This window comes from Poecilia formosa, unplaced genomic scaffold, assembly GCF_000485575.1.
Source record: "Poecilia formosa unplaced genomic scaffold, Poecilia_formosa-5.1.2 Scaffold61, whole genome shotgun sequence".
In the NCBI taxonomy this organism is placed as follows: domain Eukaryota; kingdom Metazoa; phylum Chordata; class Actinopteri; order Cyprinodontiformes; family Poeciliidae; genus Poecilia; species Poecilia formosa.
Genome location: NW_006800000.1, coordinates 737468 through 754254, shown reverse-complemented (window position 1 = coordinate 754254; position 16787 = coordinate 737468). Strand labels below are relative to the sequence as shown.

The window sequence follows — 16787 nt, the reverse complement described above, 5'->3', positions numbered from 1 at the left end:
GGAATGAAAATGCAACAACAGCAACAAATAAAGGAAACAACTGGTGGGAGATTGTGCTGTTATGTAATTATAAAATGAGAGAAAGCTTCAAGTTGGGCATAAAATCAGTGGGAAATTTTGAAAAGCCCAAAGCTTTTAGGGCAAAATGACAGAGAGCTAGCATATTCCAGGGGGAGAAATCCAGAAAATGTAATGTTATAAGTTAACGCTCGAGAATGACATGGTCAAGTTTACCTGTTTCTGGGAGTTAGTCGAGTTTAGGGAGATTTTTAATTAAAGTGCTTACTACACTACTTGTGCGTTTGGAATTTCACCAATGACAAAAAGCCTGAAAAGCTTCAAATTATATCACACTTTCAAACAGCATCAACTATTCACAGAATAATTAAAATAAAAGAAATCTCTATGAGGCCATGGTAAAACAGAAACCTCACAAAACAAAGTAAGTTTTATGAGATCTTCGAACTTAGAGCTGTCTGCTGAAGTCCCAGAAATGCAAAGTACACCAACAAATGTGCTGAAGTTGAGAAAGCAAGCACTTTTTTTTTAACAGATGAGAGAAAAGACAGTCATACAGCATGTCTTTTCCTAGAAGAGATAATATAACAATAAAGATTTAATTGTTTTTATTGATATTTTTGACGACTTTCAATATATATAAGGGATTTCCACATACATATTTCACAGAGGTCCAGCATTCCCACTATCCCTAGAGCTTCTGCCACTCCTTTGCTGAGTTGCAGAACAGCTGTAAAAAATCACATGGAACTGCTGTCCATCTGTATCAGCAGAAGTAAAAAATTGAAGCTAAAATACTGTAATCAAAGCTTTTCGCAATCAAGTATTGCAAATTCAACTGTGGCCTTTTTAAACCAAACTCTTGGGGACACAGTAGCTGGGATGATATTTGCAGTGGAAACATAAGGCTAAGGTATTATTAGAGAGTTTAAGGTACTTTTTTTTTTTTTGTGTGAAACTTTAATTTTCCTAATCAGCGAGGGGCTAACAGCCAAAGAAATCTCTGAATACATACGGTACAAAACAGGCATCAACACAAAACAAATCAATCAGCCGCAAGATTTAAACAGATAACATAAAAAAGCTTTAAATGCTGAAACCTTAAGCTAAATGACAATTACTTTGCATTTACCATAAGCATATCTCTCATGGTCTGAATACCGTAAAATGCACCAGTGTCCCACAAGACTGAGCAGCATGCCACACTGCAGAAATAACTCAAGAAACACACAAAACTTCAACATTCAGTCTTCAATCTGCAGGATTCAACTTCAACTTTTCTTGGGACATTTTAACTGCACAGCATCAGGCCTGATCCACTGAAGTCCAATCTCAAACTATAAGGACTCAAAAAACCCACCAAGAGGTCCCATTTTGAGCAACGTAGAAAGCTGAACTACTGAGGATTTAACACAGTGTGAGGCGTTTAATGACACTCCCGTCCACTTCACATGTGCTCACATTCATGCGCCTCCATCTGTAATTACCTTTTATCTGGTGTGGTTTCATTTTCTTTGCTTGCCGGAGCTTCCTGGAGATCTGGGAGGTTGGCAAAGTCATCCTGTTCAGCCAGCCCGATTGCTAGAGACAGAACAACCATCTTCCCCTCACTGGACACACACATACAGAGACAAACAAGGGATCACAAGTCCACACACAGGTGGAATATGTGGACAAACGGCGACACACACATATTCCGGACAAAACACACAGACAGGCAGTGATGGGAAACACACCCAGCACGCATTCATTTGGTGTACAAAGAGAGAGTGGGAGAGAGGCGGTAGAACGATGTGAGGACACTACAGTGTTTCATCTTAGCAAAAACTGCAACCATTCCTTTGCAATGCATCTTGTAAAAATCTGCATGCAATCGGTAACATCTGGAAAGCGTGAGGTTTTGCTGTTTCATTACTTATGCAAAGCAAGTTTTAAAAAAAGCATCAGGTTTTCTTCAGATGTATTTTACAACTAAAGTAGGTTAATAAATCAACATTCAATAAATCAAAATCAATAACCTATGAGGATGGTCTTTGTAGACTCTGGCAGACAAAATTTCATGATTAGGAAATATGAATTTCCATCCCCAATGGGATCTTTTAAGCAAAGACTTAGTCACAACTTTAAATTTCCGAGTTTGGTTTTCCCATTTCTAATGTTTGCAAATATGCTTAGACCGAGTTAAAAAGATCAAGATGTTGCTTGATGTTTCTCAGCTCTGTAGGAATGAGCTATGAAAACCCACAGAACATAGTAATCACAACAAAAGTCTTATTCTCACATTTTATATATCGAGTCGAGCCGTGGAGCCTATGATCACTCAGCATTCTGTGACAATAGGATGAGCAGCTTGTTCTGGAAGGACCGATTGTTAGTGTGCCAGTTTATTTATCACATACTAAGTCCTTAGTTGTTTGATCCCTTAATGCTGAAATTAGAGTGTGAACAATATTTGTAGTTATTTCTAGTTTCATTTTAGGTAACAGGAGATGATAAAACTTTATTTCCCCTTCTGTGCAAGAATGGGTTTAGTTTGACTATGAGAAACTATTACAAAATGTCAAAGGCAATAATTAAGAAAATTCATTTAGATCTAAAATACCAAGTCACGCCACCACTTGATTATTATGAAATAATATACAAATCGCTTTCAGTCAAAGTTATTGTTCATGAATGCCTGCCCGATGAGGTTTAAATATTAAAATAATAAAAGATAAAAGAATATGTCCAACACTGGTGGTCTTGCGCAGCACTGCACATGCAAATATGGAATAAAAACAAACAACATTTCTTCAATATGTGAGTTTAATACCAAAATCAATTAAGTATTTCAGTTAAAATACTCAGTTAACTTACTTAGGTAGTAACACTCAATTAAACTAATATGTAAAGAAATGAAAGAATATCAAAACTAATATAAAATACTGAAAAGTAAAAACTAGCAAAGAATAAACAATGATATAATAACATGAACAACAATACAACACAGTGACAATGTAGTGACCTCTGACATTTACAGAATTTGCACCACCTTAAACAAGGCAAATAAAACTTTAATAGATACAGAAAATGACAATTTATGTTGTTACGCTTAGAGCATCTAAATGGGATATTGGCATGTCTTAGAGTAATGATTCGGATAATGATACAGAATGAGAGAGCTTTGAAAATCTGGACATTGAGAGCAAATGTAGGCATTTAAATAATCCCTTTTTAAGGGGTTATTACCAACATATGTGTCAAGTATAAAGGCAACACCGCTTGCTTGGCTTGCGCGAATGCAATGCAAACTTTTAAAAGCATGACTATAACTTTAATGGTCGTCAGTACCGGTTTTTACTGATTAGCAGCACCAGAATCTGTTGTTAAGAGTTCTGACACAGGTGACGCACCAGGAGAAATCCAGGAACATTTCACCGGAAAAGAAGCTGAGAAAACGGATTAAAAACACCAATTTAAGAGGCGATAGTGACTATTTTTAATATACTATTTGAAGAAACAACTCCATGCTTTAAATAGCAGTTTCAGAAGTTTTAAAAAGGTAAACTTTGTATTTGAATTCAGCCTGTTTACAGTGTAAATCTGAGCCGTTTCGAAGAGCAGGGGAACTCACACCCGATTAACATACTGGTGTTTATCGGCTATTCACACACTTTGTTCTTTTATTTTTAATTCAAAACAATAAGGTGAAAGAACCACATTTAACATCACCACTATAAGCTTTCCTCATGCAGAAAGAAAGAATCGTCACGTTGTCGGAGAGAGGAAAGAAAAGCTCCGTCTGGTAAAATGCAGTAAACTCACATTGTATGATGAGAATAACTTTCAGCCAATAACCTTATAAAACATTGTTTATACTATAGGTGGCCTGTTTGTTCCCAAGCAGTTTGCAGGATTAAATCCTGGAAAACACAATAAAACACAACACAACGGAAAATCAAAATCAATATTCAAATTGTTTTTCCTAAGCTAACTTATCTCTGCCCTGGCACACCTCTTGCATTAGTCATCCTTAATGAAGCAAGGAATCTCCAGTGAATGACGGAAACCTAACGGCACAGGGGTTTTTGCAGCGTCGGCTGGGGATACAAAGGCAGTTGCTGCTCAGTTTGTGGTAGAACAAGCGTCTGGAGCTGAAATTCATTCTTTCTCTTGGAACGGGGGAGGCAGCAAAGGGGAAAAATAGTGCCAGTTGCCTCTGGTATAAATAAAAAAAGGGAAAGAAGATACAGCAGCCGCTTTGCCGGGTTGCATAGCAGGGCTGAGGTTCTTCTCCTTTTAACTCCAGGTGATGCTCTCCAGTCCTGGGGCAAATGTTGACTTGGCTGGCACATGCAGGTAGCATCGGTGAAGCTGCGGTTCTTCTTCTCCCTCAGAAGAACGGCAGCAGCATCAGTTCAGTGATGGAAAGACGGACAATGTCTCTGTTGGGGAGTCTATAATTCAAAGATTTTGCAGAATTTCAAACAAGCCAAGGGCCAAGGCTTATTTCTTGGGAATACAGATGCTTGGCACATGAAAAATACTCTGAAATTACTACTTTGGACCCAGGGTTTCTTGAAAGAAGTAGTCCCATCCTTTTCCAATGAAGAAAGACGTCCTCTCCAAAGTGGCAAAGAGCGTGAGACTGGGAGGGGAGTCCAGGCGCAAAAATCCTTCCCAATGGACCGCTAGGAAAGATCCTCTTCCTAAAGTTATATACTCCCTACGACTTCATAGAGTTACTTTATTTTATTAATCCCAGAAGGAAATTGAATGTTGTTGTAACTAATACAAAAAACAAACAGAATCAAATAGAACCATGTTATCAGCTTAATTAAACGTTTATGCCTAATGTATTTTTCTTATAATGTAATACTTGCCATCTTACTTTTCCTAGCCACAATAAGTGGTATAGGGTTTGATACTGAACTCTTAGATCACTGAAGAGCTTGAGGATCAGTGCTACTGGTTGAAGCAATAATTAATTTAAGACAGGAAACAAAACTCCCAAATAGTACATAAACCCTTCGCTGATTAGACAAACACCAACAGAGACATGAAAGTGTGCCTAAAGCTTAGAAGTATCTAAAAAGTAAGGTGGATCAAAAGCTTCCACAAAATGAAAGTTTATTGGTCGTCTTTTGATGTTTTCTCCTCATTTTCCCACTGATCTTTCTCTCATCTCGGCAAACATCACATTTCTTTCTTTTCTCGCTGCCATGCGCCTTCTGTAGAGCACTCCTGTCCTTAATTCAATGCTGTTTGTAGAAGAAGTATTGACAGCAAGAGGGAACATATTAGTACTCAAGAGGCAGTAGCCCACTGGGAACGCATAAACACAACCCTCATGATGCTCATTGATGGGCTGACTGAATTTGTATAGATGACAGAACAAGAAGCGTGCACCCGAACCAAAGGACGCTTAAATCATTACCACCTACAGCAGGTCTATCGATCTGGAATAAAAGCGCGGCGGTGACACAAGACACAAATGGAAGAAAGCTGCTATTTTTTTTTGCTGCCCATACCATAAGTTGACAAATGCATAATATCCCCAATCACCACAGGTGCCAAAAGATAATGTATTTGCTCCACTGACATTCATAAAGACAGAGATTGCGAGCAATGAAACCTCAATATGGTTTTTCAGCCCGGAGACAATGTTAATAAGAGAAGCAGCAAAAAGCTCAGAAGGGAAGAGGTTTGGTTATTGATGCGTGCAAGAGTGTGTGTTTATGGTCAGGAGGGGAGGCCGGTGAGGTACAGCGCATCATGTGTAATTTATCATTCAAGTCAAGCAGTGGAGGAGATCACTCTGGGCTCTGTAAGTAAAAAAAAAATAAAAAATAAAAATCAGGGGCCTCTGTATTCCAGTATCTATCCTCTTCACCAGATATTGCATTGTTAGATTAAAACATCTGATTAATGGTTTTCCGTACAGTGAGTCTTTAGTATTTTACGTTTGATGTCAGATTGGTGGTTTGAGTAAAAATATATTTTAACTGGGGAGCAGAGGCAGAGGAGGAATTCATACCACTGATCTTTGGATTGGCTGCTTTGAAATTTGCCAAGTAACATTGTGTTGTAAGTTAAATCTAAGATGCTGCATAGTTGTTTATCTCCTGGATCTGACATTACATGCAATTATATGATTGAACTGTTGTCAGTGTCAGTTCTTTGCCGAGTTCATTATATCAGGTTTTTTGTGTTAGTTTCTGAGCTCGTCATTAGTATGTTTACAAAACGTGAGCCTAGAAGAACAGACCTTATTTTCTTACTCGTAAATATACCAATAAAACAGTTAAACGTGATAAATAAATAAAACATTTTTTCAACCACAGTAAACTGGAGCGTGAGGCACAAGCTATTTTTCTATAAAGAAGCCATTCTTTGTGTTCTGTGTGCAGCCGGCTGTGAGATGTGTGTGCAGGGACTAGCTGCAGAGTGCTGCGCAGAAAAAGATTTACTATTATTTATAAATAAAAAAAAAACAAATAGTGCAATCTTTAAGCAAACAACAACTCAGGGAAATACAAGCCTAATGTAAAACTTAAAACACCAACACAAAATCCATCTCAGCATTTCCAACACTGACAGCAAACTTGTTATTGTCACTGATATGCTTGAAATTACTGAGTCTACTTAAATTGCATCGTATCTGCCTACATAGAGTCACACACATTATCTAACGCTGCACTAAATAATATAATTAATTAATGTATTAGTAAGATGTATGAAATGAGAATGACAGTATATGATTAAAAGACGTATGATAGGTTTAGTTTATCTTGTCTTGTTTTATGTTTTTATAAATTAGCACACACTTGCTTGGCAAAGCTTAATTTCTTACACTTATCCTTTAAATTAAGAAGAAACACTTACATTAATTCCTCACATCCAGAAAGCAATGTGCCACGTTCTACTTAACTGTTTGGTTAGTTAAACATCATAAATACATTAAAGACGTTACAAACAATAATTTGGTATTACCAGGTTTCAATGACCAAACTGAACCGACTCAATCAACTCTATTTGAAGGACTTCGCAACTTTAGTACTGCTAGTTCTCTCTTTACCCAGGTTATAAGCAAACAAATCAACAAACTTTTAAATCAGTAGAGAACTTCATGACACTTACAGGAACGACTTGACGTCCAGACCTCTGTGGCGAACCTGCTCCATCATGTGGTCCCAGCTCCCTGGATTTGACCGTGATCGGCCAGCCCCGGTCCCTCTGTACCTGGAAGCTCCAGCCGGACTCCCCCGGACCCCCCGCGGGCCCCCACGGTGGCCCCCGCCGCCTGGCCCTGTGTGCAACTGACCCAGGCTCTGTGAGGTGACCGGGGGGTCATTGGGACCCGGAGGGGGCTGGTGAGTGAGGGGCTGTTGGAGGCTCTGCTGGCGGACAAGAGGCCGGGGACGCGCGACAGCCGACGACGGGATGTGCTCCAGAGTGGAGGCAGACGAGAGGGAAGCGTCCCCGAAACTGAGCGGAGAGGTGGGAGCGGGAAGGAAGCAGATGGACACAAGAGGGCAGAGCTTAGAATTAGACACAGCATGGATTGAAAGGTGCAAAAAGAAAGCTCAACAAATGGAAGCATGTGATTGCTGATATGAAAAAAAAAGTTAGTAAGGGAAAAAGGGCAAAAACATAGAAAAAGAACAGAAAAATTGCTGTTATGTGTGGTGCCTAGACTGAAGACTAAAGACGAATGCTTCAACGTTTGAGTTTAGGCTGCATAAAATGCATGTGTGTGTGTGTGTGTGTCAGTGGAAAAGCATGTAATGTAAACATTCAATTTTCTTTCCATTAAAATTGTGTCAAAACAAACCCCCTGCGAAATTGAACCCGAGTTAAACTGAAGTATCACTATCACTTAGCCGGAGCTTCCATCTGCAGCACTAAACTGTGGCTGGACGTTATTGCTCTCTCTAATTAGCTTTGACCTACTTCTACCTTCTTGACTTGATGACTTTTGCTTCCATCCGTCTTTCTCTAAGGTCCTTTTCCACTCCTCCCACTCCTCCCTTTTTACTTTTGCGCTCCAAAGCTCAGCAGTTCTTCATCTCTCCCCTGTCCATTCATCTTTTCCCCATCCTCGGCCCTCTCATCACTCCATCTCCCCGCCGCCTTCAATCACTGCTCCTTAATTCTGTTCTCTAATTATTGGTCTCTTTCTCTTACACTCGTGTAGTGCTGCTCCTCTTCTTATACACCCCTCAATCACAGCCATGCCTGATAACTGTAAGCCTGTGCTAAACAGCTCAGTTTGGAGCTAAAGCTCTGAGGGAGGATTTACGACCTGGACATGAGCTGCGTTAGCGGAGCTCTTCGGTATTAACTCGGCCTTAACCCCGACGGAGCGGCAGAGGAAAAGCACCCAGAGGTGCTAAGCAAAGCTGCATCTAGTAAATGCAGGAGCTCTTATGTAAACAAGGACGCAAACACACACATTTGTATGATTCACCTGAGGGATTTTCCTTTGCTTTTTTTATTGGTATATATTTACTTGTCACCAATAGTAAAACCTAATACATGTGGATGAACGTATCCACATGTATTATGTATTTATTTAATTCAGCTTGAATTAAATAATATTGCTAATAACATCATTTTTTTAATTATTTTGAAGTTTTATGATGTGCATCTAACTACTCTTTACATTTTTGCATATCATCCTTCAGTACAATTGACATAAACATCTGGAAACTAATCACCTCTGTGAACATTTCATGTCTACTGAGCAGCTTTCTACCATCAGACCAGGCTTGAGACTATTTGTAGAGAGCTAATATTTACAGTGATCTTTGAAAATCTGCTCATATTTTACAGTTATTTTAGTTTGATCAAGGGTCACAAGTAGCTATGAATTATTGGCATCAAGTAGCTCAAATGAGACTAGAACCACAGCTGATGGAAATGGGCTGTAATCTAAAGTCTTGACATAAAATTCAATGAATTCATGTCAGAATGCTGCTTTGTTTATGGTTCATTTATAAATGCATCAAACTACTAAACAAACAAGAAAAGTGACACAGGTAGGAGGTTCATAACCTGAGCATAAAATAGTCTGTTTACAAATACAAAAATGGAAGAAAACTGGGAGAAAAATGGCAACAGAGTGTATAGAATTGAAGTGCAAACTGATTAAATGGCAAATTACATTGGCACATAATACAATATGAGAAAATAAAATAAAATAGCATTTCTTAACCCCAAAAGAAAAGCAAAAACTGGTCTTGTTTTGCTTTTTTTATGTGGTTTGAAACAGAGAGTTATTTAACCACTGAGGGTGTTGCAGAAACTTCCAGTGATTGACTGTAAGTGTTCAAACCGGTGCAGATGGCAAAGTTATCGGGAGCCACACACAAGCTGAAGAATGTAATGGATAAATTAGACCTCAGTGTTTTCAGTCTGAAAGCACCAAACAGTTATGGACTCTTATGACACATGTACCATTCAGAAATATATATTAAAAAAACACTGATCTTACTTTTTTTTGCACGCACAGATATAAACAGAGTATATAGTCTGACAAGTACTGTTGACAGTAGATCAGACAAAATAATCTTCTATTTCAGATACTGCGCTTTTGAGATTATAAAAATGTTGTAACTATGGAGCTTTGTGTCAATGTTCCTTGTTGTTGGTAGCATCAGGAAGACGATGGAGTCAGAACTGCACCTGCTGAGATCCAAATGATGCCCTCAGTAGAGGTGACACCACATTATGATGTTGGACCACACAGCTGGGCCCCTCTTGGCAGAAGCTCAGAGTGGCCAGTGATGATGGAACAAAGGTTTCCTAATCTGAGGTTGAGACTCTGTTTTACTTTTCCAAATCTCCTGAAGTTAGGGGAGATATTTACAAAACCCAGATCATCTGGAGAAAGTATTTAATTCAAAACGAAGTTTCAATTCTGAGAACTAACGTATTTCTATATCATATTTGGCTCATTCCTTTGCTTGTATGAAATTTGGCTACAGGAAACAGAAAATGAATAACAGAACAAAATTTTAAATGTCTCAGCTAACCTATCAGAAGTTTCCAAAGCCATGACATCATCGTATGAGTTTTTTCCTTTAAATCATCCTGTATAAAAACTTGTGATGATTTTGAAAACATTAATAAATAAATCTTACATATTCGTTCTCTCAATATTGTGCAATTTAGCAAATAGAAATAATTTTGGTGATTCTAACTCTTGTTTTAACTGACTTAAAACAAGAGAAATTTAATTTGATTCAACTTCAGACAGCAAGAAAAAATATGTTTATGTGTCTTTTTATTGTATGTAAACTTCTGGTTTCAACTGTAAATGAAATAGAAAGTGATCATATTGTATTACAATTTAATTATCAGTAAAAGCATAGTCAGTAAAAGTTGTTAATCTACAATAAAAACCCCTCTCTAACAGAAGTAATGCAAGAAAAGGCATAAAGTATAAAAAAAAAGTAAAACCCAGTCTAATTGATAAAAATAAAGATTTGTTTGCTCAACTTAATTACGAATATGCAATATTTAGAATAATTTAAGAACAATTTCTTATAAATGACATGCTTTACCAAATAAGTGGTTTTCTTCAATCTTCTTCAGTGCCGCTGTGTTCAAATGTGAGAAACGCAAAAGTTAAAAATACCGCAACGATTGGAAAAAAGATAATTACGGTACATCTGTATTTAAGTCTGCAAACCAAAACAAAGAAACGCTATGATCAAAATGAACGATAAATAAAAAGATCAACCAACAAGTTTTACATTTTGAAATACTTGTAGGTGCAAAAGTCATGTTATCTTAAGTGACATAATGAAAATTTAATAAATCTCTCTGGATTGACGGTGACATTAAGCCAGACATCTGGGAGCCAGTCTCTGGGCTGATAAATTGCGCCGGTCTGTCCAGTGACACAAATCTGACACAGAATTTTTCTCATTTGGAAAATGTATTGGGAATAAAACAAGATACTCCTTTCCTTATAGGGATTTCCTGTGTCTATTCATCTGTTGAGACGCCGTACGTTTTTGTCGTCTTTTGAATAATATATGTGGCAACACTTATTCAGAAGCCCTAAGCAATGAGCACTTTTGATCTGCTGAATCCCATTAGTGACTTAGAGGGTTATTTTCAAATTTCTTCTTGCTTGAAAGTCAATTAAGAGGACTATAAACCTTGAATGATTTTGTAATTATGGGAAATTGAGGAGGGTGAAAAAACAAGGAAACTGCAAGAAAAAAAAATCCTGACAGTGAAGAGTGAAGAGAGTGTAGGAGAGGCAGAGAGAGGAGAGGGAAATGCCCAGAAATAGATACCAATTCCAAGAGGAGAAATGGAAATACAGAGAAACCAAAAAAGGAGAACAGAACACAAAGTCGAGTGATGAGGGAAAAGGCATGTCACAACTTCATTTATGAAATTCAAGTTAAGATGCAGACATGTCACCTTACAGCTCGTTAAAAATGTACACACACAACGTTAAAACAAGATACAAAATAAATTAAGTTCACTTAAACAAGTTGAGAGCTTTGTTATTATCTATGAAAAAGAGTTGAGCGAAGACATGCAACTCCCAGAAATTCAGAAACAATTGCTTGGCATTTCTGTCACAGAATGAGAAAGCTAACCGCATAATTGGTGAGTGATGTTCGTGTGAGGCTTGTTGTTCTCTTTACATCTGTGTGTCTCGATTGTTGAACAGATGAGTTATGCAGCTACAAATGATTTAATCATTATGTGTGGAGTGTCTTCAGTCCAGTAAAGGGGGAAATAATAATTCTAAAGTCAGTTTCTAATCTCTCTATTCAACCAAGGAGGAGACAGAGTATTATAATGAAGAGCTGCATAATAACAACTGCAAGAGAGGTTTACATGTGGAGCTTCTGCAGTGAACTCTGCTGCACCTGTTTGTCATACACTTTATTTTGCTCTGCTTTACAGAGCAGGATATTTTCATAAAGACTGATTATCGAGCCTTTCATGCAGCAAATGTGTGACGGTATTCATACCACACTGTCACAGTATGTGCAGGCATAGCAGTCCGGTCCATGCAATCAGAAAGGATTTTCACTCCCATCCAGAAGAGGACATGCATATATGTTTTTGTGCTTTCACTTACTGGCCATAAAAAAGTGTATGGAAGGCTTCACCTGCTTTTAAAAGTCCCACTGGAAACTTTTAACACTTTTAATATTGTGTTTGTTAAAGAAATGTAGAAAGAAAAGAAAAAGAAAACAATTAAAGTAACCATAATTACTTCATGTGGGCGCATTGTTTTAGCAAAATGGTATTTCTTGTGGACATGATCATCCTTTTCAATAGAACCAAGAAGCTGCTGCAGCATCCTCAATCAAACAATCAAGCCTTATGTGCAAACTAGACAACGAAACAGAAAAATGTTAGGAAGTAATGCAAATCCATGCATTGCGAAATGGGGAAACCTTTCTTAAATAATAATAAAAAAAAAAAAAACTAAAGCAATCAAAGTCTGAACAACTTATAATTACAAATGTAATAGTCATCCACATATGTTCTTTATGGGTAACTTCAAAATGTGACAAATAAATACGATAATTTATGTTCAGTGAATAATTAAACTAAATTATATGTATACTAATATTTGTATAGAAATGTTTGTATAGAAATTTGTATATAGATTTAAATTCCTGTGGAAATAATTATCTTTTTTAAATGGGACAACCAACTCATAGACATCATGTGCAAACTGGAGTACATTCTAAAAATGTTGCATGAGTAAAAAATATCTATTAAAACAGCACCGTGATTACATATCGGATATTACTTCCCAGGAAGGATTTGGTTGTGATGGTACAAAGAAAAAAACATTGCAATGTGTCTAAATAAAGTGTAAATGTGACTCAAAAGATAGAAACATTGTGCATAAAAAGCCAACAACCGATTTTGAAACGTGGTTTTCAGGGTCAATTAAGATTAGATGTTGAAATCTCTCATCCCTTGGGATGTCAGAAATAGGCTTTTCCAAATATAACTTGCATAAAGCATTGATTATAAGTACACTGTTTTTATTTAAAAGATTGCTGCTGTGGTTTCTGGTGCTAATTCTAGCTGCAATAGCACCACCATGTATGAGGCAATGTCAGCTCAGGCTCTCACCACAGTAAAGGCCCAAAACTGACACAGATGATAATGTGCATAAAGCAAAGGCATGTAGATACAAGCTAAAACAAACATATCAGTGTATATACAGTGTTTGTAGGGTATGCTCCTAGAGAATACAAATAATTGTTTTATCAACTTTACCAAAGCCTATTGAAACATGAATGAAGTGTTGCATCATGACCTCTCGTCGTAGTTAAAATGCAAATTCTCACTTTGGTTTGATAAACACAGTCAGAGCTCAGGTGACCACAAATGAACAGACATTCAGTTTCTCAAACCTGCAAGTAGTATTTATTTTATTTGACAACCTTGATGCTCTTTGTTTCAATCTGGAGATCAGTCAGCTTTTAAGCAAGCCGACTTCTCGCGTAAACGTAGCTTTACCTCAGTCTTTGAGAGCACATGCAGGTGTTCCACTCATGCTACTTCTGCAAACTCACGTCTGTGAGTGATATCCAAACCATGCTCCTGTTGTGCCCACTGTAGCCCCTCATGCGTACCCCGTGTCACCATGCGCCACTCACTTGCTAAACCGCAGGGCTCCGGCATGCATGTGGCTCTGGACGGTCTGCCAGCGCCCGGCCTTGCTGCCCCCCGTCACCATGCTCCGAATGCTGTGGCTGCGACTTGGCCCTGCTCCTGTACTGGAGCAAGCGCCACCCCCGCCGTCACTGGCCCCTGTTGAGGGTCCAGCTCCGCCCTGCCCACCCTTATCCACGGCCCCACTGGAAGATACGATGCGGGACCACGGACAAACAGACACGGTTGGACGAGAAGAAAGGATCAAGAGAGGATTGACGAGAGACAGACGCACAAACGTACAAGGCCGGAGAGTAAAAGAGTTTTCAGTTAAGTTAGTCGAAATGGTAAGGGTAAATTTCATGTGATTCAAATTGTATCTTTTAGTTTTGGTAAAAAAAGGTAGGTAAATCTTCTTCCAGTGTCAATGTCTTATGTAGCAGGACTTTATAAAAATCATCAGCTTCTTCCCGGATCGTAAAATCAGGCAAACACAACCACAGACGACTCAAAACATGTTCCACCTAACAAAAATGAACCCAAAGTACAAAATTGGAACCTAAAAACCTAAAACAAACCTCAGGATCATTTAGCAGCAATAACCTGAAGCAATCATCTTTTCTTTTCTTTTCTTTTTTTTTTATCTCATAGTCAGTCATAGTCAGAAAAGTTTTGGTCCACATGTTTATCATTGGTTTGCCTTATTCATTTTGACATGTAGATGATCTTCATCTCCTGTAGCAGCTGTAGTCTTGCTGCTGTTTCTGGAATCATAATGCTGAAGTGTGACCCAGTTTTGTGGCCAAGCATGAGCTGTTAGACAGATGGCTTCGCATTTTACTCTGAATTACTCTAGGAAACTGAGGTGTTCATAGTCGACGGACGGCATTCCAGTCGCCTTGCTACAAAGCAAGCAGAAAATAACTTGTGTTTTGCTATCAGCTTGGAAATTGGTATGAAGTGTGTAGCCTAAAATGATTGCTACAGTCTTCATCCAGTGCAAAAACTAGTTAATGGATCCACTTTGGTGTCAGGTGTCTAAAGGAACACAAAACTGTTACTTAGTTGCAAAATGTTAGAAATGACTTCCTGTACTTTCTTCCTGTAGTTTTTCAAAACTATAAAACCATGCAGTTTTTTTTTTTTTTTTTTTTTTGCACAAACTGTACCATAAATATTGACTATGGTAATTGAGATTTGTAGAATACTGGATATAACTTAAAACTTTTAATAGCTTTCTGGACAATATGTGATCTAAACCTTGGACAGTATCTGGTCACTATACGGTTGAAAATTTGCAAATATCCTTTTTCTGTGACCATATTTTAACTCAAATTTTTTCTTATAATCCTTCTCAGATTTAAGGGCAGAAGCAGTAATTTTATAAATATCTATGCTGAGACAATAAAAAAGATTTCTGCCATTTTTACTTCATGTGACAATCTTTCTAAAATTTTCAGATCGTCACACGATTTTTAATATCAGACAAAGATAGTCTGTGTAAAAATAAACGGTAGTTTTCAAATAAATTCATTCATTATGAAAAACACCCAAAACTATCCAAACCAAGAATAGGCAAGCAATATCCCCTTAACGCTTTACTTAGTTCTTGTAAAATAACCAATAGCAATTGATTTTGAGTGGTTGCATTTACTTGACTTTAAGATGATTTTGGTGTTACAAATGTAGAAAATTAAAACTGAAAGCAGGTGTACTTACTTTTTTACCATCATGATACTTTTAAAAACTAGAAGCATTACAAAAAGTAGTTGGTATTTTATTTTCTGTAAAAGATTACCAACAGAAAATAAGTTTTAGTGAATTTTTCCGCAGAGACCCTTCCGTGGGGATGTATGGGGAAACTTTTGATTTTCCAAGCTCCACAGTTCTCTGGGATTTACTCATAAATAAAGAGAAATGGGCCAATTTCACCACGCAAAGCTATGGCGATGAGTGACCTGCTGGCTGGTTGAAGTGGGCAGCACGGCTTTGTAATTATGCCGATGCATCATTCTGGGGTTTTAAGGCTGCAGATGCAGGTGATGAGAGCACATGGCACTAATGTCTGCAATCTCACACACCTGCAACGCTTTAATCTAATGTTTACCACCAAAGACTCCCTGTAAGAAAAGAAGAAATATTACTCAGCATGCTACAAATCCACACCTGCTGACCTGGACGGAGAGCCACAGAGACGAGTACAGACTGAACGCTGACTTTAATACGGGACCTTTGGAGCAAAAACAAACCACACGACAACAGCTGCACAACAGGAGGGTGTCTCTAACAACATTTAGACAATAAGTATTTTACTTAGTGGAGGGGCACATTTGGTTAGTACATTTGGAGTTACCTTGAAGAAGATCTCTAGTAATTTTTCTTGCCTTCCAATTGACCTCTAAATTGCATATTTGTTCTGCAAAAACAAAAAAAACGTGCTGCAGCAATTGAACATGTGGGATAATGGATCACTTCAGAAATGACATTCTCACCAGTTTAATAAATGCCAATCAAAACTAAGCACTCACATTGATAGCCTAATGCAACGCAGTCCTAACAAAGGCTGCAATCACCACTCCTCGCTGAGTTTACAATATTTTTGGCGTCAGTGCACAGACAGAGTAATTGATCACCTGGAGGTTTTGAAAGAGTCAAGTGAGTTGTAATTAGAGAGGATAAGAACGAGCGGGTTCACCTGATGCCTCGGCGACCGTGTGAGATGCATCTAAATGACGGAGTGGAGGCTGATACGTAGCAGATGTTTTAACCATCCAAACACTTAATTGCTCTGCTGTTTACAAAGGAGGCACTCTTTTTGGAACAGAGCTCAGTTCAGACCAGACTCAGGAGGGCTATCGGGAAGCCTTGCAGCATTTAGAGTACTACGAGCTAAAGTGGGAGTACTTACAACAAGAAGAAAACACGGAGCAAGGGGAGGAAGAGGTGAGACGGGAAAACATAAAGACCTCACACGTACAAACACAGAGAAATAAAAAGAAACTGTGAAAAGCAAAATTAAAGAACAGCTTAAAGAACAGATTTCAAGAAATGTGTACATTTGTTTTCTGGTGGGGAGCCAGAATATAAGATTGATTGTAGAACTTTGGCCAGATGCTTGGTATAACTTGGCATGA

The 16787-nt window shown here is 38.1% G+C and overlaps 1 protein-coding gene across 5 annotated transcripts in view; it reads right to left on the bottom strand.

The window, feature by feature from the left end:
- Positions 1 to 16787, bottom strand: part of syt7b (synaptotagmin VIIb) — a 102037-nt gene that overhangs the window by 22253 nt on the left and 62997 nt on the right. Inside the window, exons 2-5 of one of the 5 annotated variants that reach the window (XM_016672445.1) lie at positions 15084 to 16619; positions 13659 to 15049; positions 7138 to 7485; positions 1506 to 1628 (exon numbers count right to left, since the gene is read on the bottom strand). In XM_016672445.1, the coding sequence (XP_016527931.1) occupies positions 1506 to 1628; positions 7138 to 7485; positions 13659 to 14017 (830 nt within the window). In that variant the 5' untranslated portion in view covers positions 14018 to 15049; positions 15084 to 16619. The remainder of the gene's footprint in view (positions 1 to 1505; positions 1629 to 7137; positions 7486 to 13658; positions 15050 to 15083; positions 16620 to 16787) is intronic. The other 4 variants (XM_016672444.1, XM_016672446.1, XM_016672447.1 and 1 more) reach the window with 4 other exon arrangements.